This window comes from Hemiscyllium ocellatum, chromosome 3 (genome assembly GCF_020745735.1).
Source record: "Hemiscyllium ocellatum isolate sHemOce1 chromosome 3, sHemOce1.pat.X.cur, whole genome shotgun sequence".
Lineage (NCBI taxonomy): Eukaryota > Metazoa > Chordata > Chondrichthyes > Orectolobiformes > Hemiscylliidae > Hemiscyllium > Hemiscyllium ocellatum.
This window is the reverse complement of record NC_083403.1, coordinates 139,246,846-139,255,615: the sequence shown is the minus strand read 5'-3', so window position 1 is coordinate 139,255,615 and position 8,770 is coordinate 139,246,846. Positions and strand designations below refer to the sequence as shown.

Here is an 8,770-nt window from a genome sequence, read left to right as displayed (position 1 = left end):
TAGAACGTTGAGGCAATCCATGATGGATTAGTTCTTGTGGGAAAGAGAAAGGAAGGAAGTGTTTCGGGGCCAGATCAGGAAATTTGAAGAAGTGTAATTTCTTGTGAAATTTGCTGAGAATTAATGACCGATTGTTTCAATTAATGTCGGGTAGAATTGCTGAGAAATTCGCAATATCTGTCTTCATCATATTTGCATTTTGATGTGCACTGTGGGGTCTTTGATCATATCCATTTTTACTACATTAATTCTGCATGGTGGATTCCAAGTTGTATATGTTTTGTAGGTTGTATTACTGTTCTAACATTGTGTTTTAAAATTTATTGGTGTCTGTCCTAATAAGAGGTATCACGACGCTATAGTCTCATCATAAGCCCCCTGGATCTCTGTTCATTTTAAAAATAAAGCTTAATGGTCCCTAGCCAATTATAAAATAAATCTCGCTGTCTCATCTGGGCTTGCAACAATGTGGTGACAAAGATGCATCTGAGTATACATCATTTTGGGACATGATATTCTGGTGTCCTTGTCTCCAGCTTGGAGAGTACATTACACTCAAAGTTCAACACACATGCAGGCTACCTCCAAAGATACAGTTAAAAATCACTCAAAACCAGGGGTTATAGTCCAACAGGTTTATTTGGAAGCACTACTTCCAAATAAACCTGTTGGACTACAACCTGGTGTTGTGTGATTTTTAACTTTGTCCACCCTAGTCCAACACTGGCACCTCCAAATCCAAAAATACAGTTCACTTCCTGAAAAGAACCTTGTTTGGGATTGATTCACAGGCAATAGCATCAGATTCAAAAATAAAAATGACCAGCTGTGAGATTTTCTGTGGGATTTAATAATAAAATTTCTAAATTCCTCAGCAATGCTTGCATTAAATGTACATTCATAAACTTTAAACTTAAGGATTATTTGGGAACACAATTTAAAAATAAAACACACAAGTTAAAAGTAACACACACCCAACCAATGTTTGTAATCCAACTACCATATCTCTAGTATCCTCTGCTTGCTTTTTCATTCTTATCTATTAGTGTCTGTTCGAGACTCAATCTGGCATCTTTAAAATCTGGATTCAAAGTCAGTGTTTTCCTGAAGTCTTTCAATGCCTGGTCAAAAAGTCCTATAAAGGAAAAAAATAGCAAGTCATTTTGTTTTTTGATTGACATAATGTCTGAATAATGTTTTTTCATAACTGCTAACTTCTAAGATTTCCAGCAGTTTTGTCACAGAAAATGTGAAAGTGGTGTTTAATGAAGACTCTTAATTAAAAATCCTATTGATAGAAATAAACATGAAAGGTTAATACACAAGTCTTTTTTTAAAAAAAAATTGAATGTGGAATGTTACTGACACAGTATGGCTTTATTCATGGTCTATGTCTAGTCATTCTGAGAAGGGTGCAGTGGATTACTTCCTTGACTTGTTGCAATGATATTCCCAAATAATTAAGGAATCCCAGGGTTCTGAACACCAAGGGACAATTATATAGCCAAATTAGCCCCCATATGTGCCTTGAAAAGGGGACTCAGGGGTATTATTGAGTGAAAATGGCAAGATACTACAGAAAGCTTTTGCATACATTTTGCATATGTTAATCGGGAAATCTCATTTGACTTTTTTTGCAGTGAAATGGCAAGAAACAAACTGCATTTTCAACTCAATATATTTCAAGCAGAAATATCTGTAAACAAATGCACAGTTGCTTTAATCAAAGTGAACTCCATGCCCATTCTAACTCATTTGCACACATGGTTCATAACAAACCACTACCTAGCCACTAGATGGTAGACTGTACTCTCTCAGGATTGCCAAGAGCAGTTTTAATATACAGAAGCTGACACTGAACATTACTTTTTTTAAATATTGGGCACTGTTGGCTGCGTCAGCATTTATTGCTTATCCTCAAGTGTCCTTAGGAAGGCCGCAGTGCGCTCCTGCCTTAAACCAATCCAGTCCATTTGGTCTAGGTAAACCCACAATGCTATTGGGGAGCAAGTTTCAAAATGTTTGATCCAGCAACACTGAAGGAACAACAATATATTTCCAAGTTAGGATGGTGAGTGGCTCTGAGGGGAACTTGCAGATGGGGGTGTTCCCATGTATCTGCTCCCCTTGTCCTTCTAGAAGCTAGTGAGCCTGGTTTGGAAGGTATTATCTAAACAGCCATGGTGAATTTCTACAACACATTTTGTAGATGGTACATGCTGGTGCTACTGAGCCGGGTGGAAGGAGTGAATGCTTATGGATGTGTTGTCAATCAAGCACACTATTTTGAACTAGATGGTGTCAGGTTTCTTGAGGTGAGTTACTCACTGCAGGAACCTTAATCTCTGACTTTAAAAGACCAGTTCAGTTTCTAATCAATGGTAATGCCCACAATGTTGATAGTAGAGATTCAATGTTGGCAATGCCGCTAAATGTCAAGGAGTAATGTTATATTCTCATTACCTAGCATTCATGTGGCATGAGTTTTACTTTCCACTAGTCACCCAAGCTTAGATATTGACTATGTTTGCTGCAATTAGACATTGATTGAGGAGTCGTGAATGGTGCTGAACATGGGTAATCATCAATGAACATTCCCACTTCTGACCTTATGATGGAGGGAAGGTCATTGATGAAACAGCTAAAGATAATTGGGCCTAGAACATTATCCTGGGGAGCTCCTGCAGAGACGTAATAGAGTGGAGATGACTGACCTCCAACAACCACAACCATCTTCCTATGGGCCAGGCATGACTCCAACCAATAGATATCATTCCTATTGAATCACAGCGCCTTGTGTTTTGCTCAGTCCCCTTGATGTCACACTCTGGTAAATGTGGTTTTGATATAGGGGCAGTCACTCTCACCCCTCACCTCTGGAATTCAGCTCTTCGTGGGCTTGGTTTGAACATGGACCAATCCAGTGAGGAGCTGGCTGGCTCCGGCAAAATCCAAACTGGGCGTCACTGAGCAGGTGCTGCTGGATAACACTGTTGATAACACCTTCCGTCACTTTATTGATGATCAAGAGTAGACCGATAGGGTAATCCAGTAATTAGCCAGACTGGATTTTTGTGTAATGGACATACTTGGGCAATTTTTCACATCGTCAGGTAGATGTCAGCATTGGTAAACGTGTTGGGAGAGCTTGGCTAGGGGAGCGACAAGTCTTTGACCGTAAGTCTTCAGTACTGTTGTCGGAATGTTGTTAGGACCCATAGTTCTTGCAATATCCTGTAGAGTGAAACAAGTTGGCTGAATACTGAGATGTGTGATGTTGGGGACCTCCAGAGGAAGAGGCTGACGTGAATCATCCACTTGGCAGTTCTGGCTGAAGGCTGCGACTACTACTCCAGCTTTCTATTCTGCAATAATTTGCTGGGCTTCCCCATCTTTGGGAGGAGGAGACTCTACAAATATCTCCAGTGAGTTGTATCATTATCCAACAGCTTTCACGGTCGTGGCAGTACTGTAGAGTTTGGATTTGATCCATTTGTCGTGGATTTGCTTTGTTATGTGTATCACTTGCTACTTGTGCAGTTTGGCGTACACACAGTCCTGTTTGATAGCTTCACCAGATTGACATCATCATTTTGGGTATTCCTTTTGCTACTCCTGGGTCTGCTTCTGCGGTCTTCATTAGAACAGGGTTGATCCCCTGACTTGATGGTAATGATTGAGTGGGAATATACCAGGCCATGAGATTTCAGATTCTATTGGAGCACAAGTCTGTTGCTGCTGCTGATGGATGCAGTCTTCAATTGCTAGACCTGTTCAAAATTTCCCATTAAGAAGATAATAGTGCCACATAACACAGTGGAAAGTAACATTAACATGAGGACAGAACATTGCAGCTCCACAAAAACAATGTAGTGGTCACTCCCAACAAATATTAACTGTTTCAATCAAATGAAGAACCAAAGTTGTAGTTTTGTCGTCTTTGAGGAGAAAGTGAGGACTGCAGATGCTGGAGATCAGAGCTGAAAATGTGTTGCTGGAAAAGTGCAGCAGGTCAGGCAGCATCCAAGGAGCAGGAGAATCGACGTTTCAGGCATGAGCCCTTCTTCAGGAATGAGGAAAGTGTGTCTAGCAGGCTAAGATAAAAGGTAGGGAGGAGGGACTTGGGGGAGGGGCATTGGAGATGCGATAGGTGGAAAGAGGTCAAGGTGAGGGGTGATTGGCCGGAGTGGGGTGGGGACAGAGAGGTCAGGAAGAAGATTGCTGGTTAAGAACTCCCCACCCACGTTCGGGACACCACCCACACCCTCCACCTCCTCCATGATTTTTGCTTCCCAGGTGTCCAATGCCTTATCTTCACCATGGACATCCAGTCCCTGTACACCTCCATCCCCCATCACGAAGGACTCAAAGCCCTCCGCTTCTTCCTTTCCCGCCTGACCAACCAGTCCCTTCCACTGACACCCTCCTTCGACTGACTGAACTGGTCCTCACCCTGAATAACTTCTCTTTCCAATCCTCCCACTTCCTCCAAACCAAAGGAGTAGCCATGGGCACTCATATGGGCCCCAGCTATGCCTGTCTCTTTGTAGGATATGTGGAACAGTCCATCTTCCACAGCTACACTGGCACCACCCCCACCTTTTCCTCCGCTACATCGATGACAGTATCGGCGCTGCCTTGTGCTCCCACGAGGAGGTTGAACAATTCATCCACTCCTTCCTCCCCTTCCTAGACCTTTCCATTTCTATCTCGGGCGACCGACTCAACACGGACCTTTACTATAAACCGACTGACTTCCACAGCTACCTAGACTACCCCTCCTCCCACCCTGCCCCCTGTAAAAACGCCATTCCATATTCCCAATTCCTTCATCTCCGCCGCATCTGCTCCCAGTAGGACCAGTTCCAATACTGTACAACCCAGATGGCTTCCTTCTTCAAAGACCGCAATTTCCCCCCAGACGTGATCGATGCTGCTCTCCACCGCATCTCCTCCACTCTTGAGCCCCGCCCCTCCAATCGCCACCAGGACAGAACCCCACTGGTCCTCGCCTACCACCCCACCAACCTCCATATACAGCATATCATCCTCCGTTATTTCCGCCACCTCCAAACACACCCCACCACCAGGGATATATTTCCCTCCCCTCCCCTATCAGCGTTCCGAAAAGACCACTCCCTCCGTGACTCCCTCGTCAGGTCTAAACCCCCCACCAACCCAACCTCCACTCCCGGCACCTTCCCCTGCAACCGCAAGAAATGCAAAACTTGCGCCCACACCTCCTCCCTTACTTCTCTCCAAGGCCCCAAGGGATCCTTCCATATCCACCACAAATTCACCTGCACCTCCACACACATCATTTACTGCACCCGCTGCACCTGATGTGGCCTCCTCTATATTGGGGAGACAGGCCTCCTACTTGCAGAACGTTTCAGAGAACACCTCTGGGACACCCAGATCAACCAACCCAACCACCCTGTGGCTCAACACTTCAACTCCCCCTCCCACTCCACCAAAGACATGCAGGTTCTTGGACTCCTCCATCGCCAGACCATAGCAACATGATGGTTGGAGGAAGAGCGCCTCATCTTCCGCCTAGGAACCCTCCAACCACAAGGGATGAACTCAGATTTCTCCAGTTTCCTCATTTCCCCTCCCCCCACCTTGTCTCAGTCAAATCCCTTGAACTCAGCACCGCCTTCCTAACCTGCAATCTTTTTCCTGACCTCTCCGTCCCCACCCCACTCTGGCCTATCACCCTCACCTTGACCTCCTTCCACCTATTGCATCTCCAACACCCTTCCCCCAAGTCCCTCATCCCTACCTTTTATCTTAGCCTGCTGGACACACTTTCCTCATTCCTGAAGAAGGGCTTATGCCCGAAACGTCGATTCTCCTGCTCCTTGGATGCTGCCTGACCTGCTGTGCTTTTCCAGCACCACATTTTCAGTATTGTAGTCTTTGTAGATCTCAGCTGCTCAATAAGGAACAAGACATCAGGTATAAAACATAGGACATAATCAAAGCTGAAGGAAAAAAATACAATAAATTGGGAAATGGCAGTTTGGAACCTCCCAGTTTAATAAAAGAGAAACAAGTGAAAATAAATGTGGACAGAGGAGTGTGCTACAAAATGCAAGACTGTGTAAATGATATCAGCACACTGGAAACGTAGGAAGGAAGAGAACATTCAGGACAATATGTTTTAGATTATAAAAGGAATGGAACACATATTCAGAGGAGTTCGGATTTTTAGAAAATCAACAAATTAGAGAAAAACGTATTGTGAAAGGTTGGAGGGTAGAATTGGATAAACAACTGCTTATGAAACCATTTTTTATGTTTGATCTGTTCAGAAGTAGAAGATGTAGGAAGATTCCTCCCAAAATATGACACCAATGTGTTGAGTTTTAGGTGATCAGGCCTTGGAAGAATTCAGAGCTGTCAAAAGGAAACAAGAATTTGGAAAAATGTGAGGTCATAACATTCCGGAGGCAGGTCCAGTGAAGAGACGTAGAAGTTAGAGTTAGCAATTGAAAAATTCAGAATTTTACACAAATGCGAGTTGGAAGTTAGGCCATTTGGATCCCTGGGCCAACATCTAACATTCCATAAAATCAGAGTGGTGCTTCGAATTCTACATTCCCATTTACCTCAGATTTTGATTGTCTTGTCTAACAGGAATGCATCTTCTTAAAATATTCAATGACTTCACCTCTGTTGCCCTCCGAGGCCGAGTTCCAAAGTCTCTCAACCCTCGATGGGAAAACAATTCTTTGATCTCTCTTCTAAAAGGACAACTTTGGGTCTTTAAAAAGTGACCCCTTTTGTCAAGTCAACTCACACTTCACACTTTGCTGAACTCCAGTGAAAATGACCTCAGTCTCTCTAACGTTCCCTCATAAAACAAGCCGCTTATTCCAATTCCATGCACCCCCAAAAACCATCGCCAACACACTTACATCCTCCCATAAATAAGCTGTGATCGCACTATTGCTCTGACATATAATCCCCTTACTTTGTACTCCTTTCCCCTTGACATAAACTATAGCGTTCCATTAACCTTTTTTAGTTACTTGCTGTACTTAGATACCTCTGCACCTTGCAATCCTACTCAGCTTGCTGTTGATTGTAGGTGCCATGGTGGGACGACTTGTCAGACTTTTTGGGTAAAAGTACACGTGATAGTAATTTTCTATTCTTCTAACTTTTTTGCCAAAGCAAACAACTGATTAATTAAAAGTAAGGATAGAGCAATTAAAAGTAAGAAATGGTACATTTTTCAATATCTTCGCCCTTCTCTGATCAAGTTATGATCTAGAATGGAAAAGATAAGATAGGCGACACTTTGTTTCTGAACAGATCTCCTAATTTTGGATCCAATTGTTGCATGGGCTGTCTGGAATCCTCATTCATGTTTTTCTGGTCTACACTCTAACATTCACACTCCATCCACTGACTAATTGACCTTACCAGTTTCCACGTCTCAACAGTTTACTGTGATTTCCATTGGGTATACTTATGCATAAAACAAGAGAAGGATACTTGGACTCCAAGGATCGGAGGTGATCTACTGGTTACATCAAATCATTTTTGCTGTGCCTTCCCTGGCAAGAATTCAGACTCAACTCTGCAAAAAATACAACCGGTAAAACTACCTAGAAGATTAATGCCATTATCTTCTTGGAGAGCTCTGGATTTCTTCTGAATTTGAACATTTCTTTAAAAATGAGCTGAATTATGTTCATATTCATGACTTCTAAGTCTCGAACTGAGGTGTGAATGTTTTATTTTAGTTGTATCTTTTTCTTGTCTGTCCTTCTTTAAAGAGGATGGAATGTTTCTCTGAAGTAACCACTTAGTTCAGGTGACTTGGTTGAAATGGAAGAGCCACTGGATTTATCAGTGTTGATCTCTGCTCCTTTTGGACCCTGTGTATTAAGCTCAAGCTTCAATGAAATGATGCTGTTTCAGCCGGTGATGGGTCTAGGATATTGGTGACTGAAGAGGCAGTCACTATTCTAACAATACAACCATGGGGTTGGAATTGAAAGTTTCAGATAAATAGGATATTTATTTAGAAATTTCTTGGAAAAATAACATTACAAAGGTTCATTCTTTGCAGAAATGAGAGTTGGTATTAATGTGATCAACTGGAGGTGCTTTCTGGGGCATCCATACAAAAACAGGCACTGAATGACATTTGGTCAGAACCAATGCAATTACAGCACAGGGCACAAGTGGAAGGCAAAACCATCTTTTCCAATGTCAACAAAACTCAAAATTGCTGGAAAAGCTCAGTAGGTCTGGTAGCATCTGTGGAGAGAAGTCAGAGTTAACGTATCAGGTCCAGTGACCAATCCCCCATGTGATCATACATACCGTGAAATAAAAGTTAAAGGCAATTTTAAAACAGTCGATGTTTATAAACGATTGACAATCTAATCTAACAATTAGTTTCAATATTCTACTGGGGAAACACTGTAAACATGAAATGTTACCTAGTCTGTAACGTATCAATCCTCGATTATAATAAGCAACTTCAAAATCTTCTTTGATTTGAATTGCTGATGTGTAATCATCCATAGCTTCGTAAAAATCTACTCTTAAGTACTTGATTTGTCCTCTGTTGTTGTATGCATTAGCCAGGTCCTCGGCACAGCATTTACTGAACAAGAGAAACAGCAACATTAGTAAGACATCTTTACTAGCATCAATCTTAAATGCTGTGTTGTAATTTTCTGACTATTAAATGGTTGGAAAATCATGCCATGTGCAGTCAAACTTCAAGTGTGTAGTTTGGTAGATG

At 42.4% G+C, this 8,770-nt stretch overlaps 1 protein-coding gene across 2 annotated transcripts in view; it reads right to left on the bottom strand.

Annotated features, from left to right (window-relative positions):
• Nucleotides 1–829: 829 nt before the first annotated feature.
• ttc32 (tetratricopeptide repeat domain 32) overlaps nucleotides 830–8,770 on the bottom strand; it is a 17,296-nt gene continuing 9,355 nt past the window's right edge. Inside the window, exons 2-3 of one of the 2 annotated variants that reach the window (XM_060853898.1) lie at nucleotides 8,463–8,629; nucleotides 830–1,135 (exon numbers count right to left, since the gene is read on the bottom strand). In XM_060853898.1, coding sequence (XP_060709881.1) covers nucleotides 1,008–1,135; nucleotides 8,463–8,629 — 295 coding nt within the window. In that variant the 3' untranslated portion in view covers nucleotides 830–1,007. Of the gene's footprint in view, nucleotides 1,136–1,261; nucleotides 3,771–8,462; nucleotides 8,630–8,770 lie in introns of those variants that run through there. The other variant, XM_060853889.1, reaches the window with a different exon arrangement.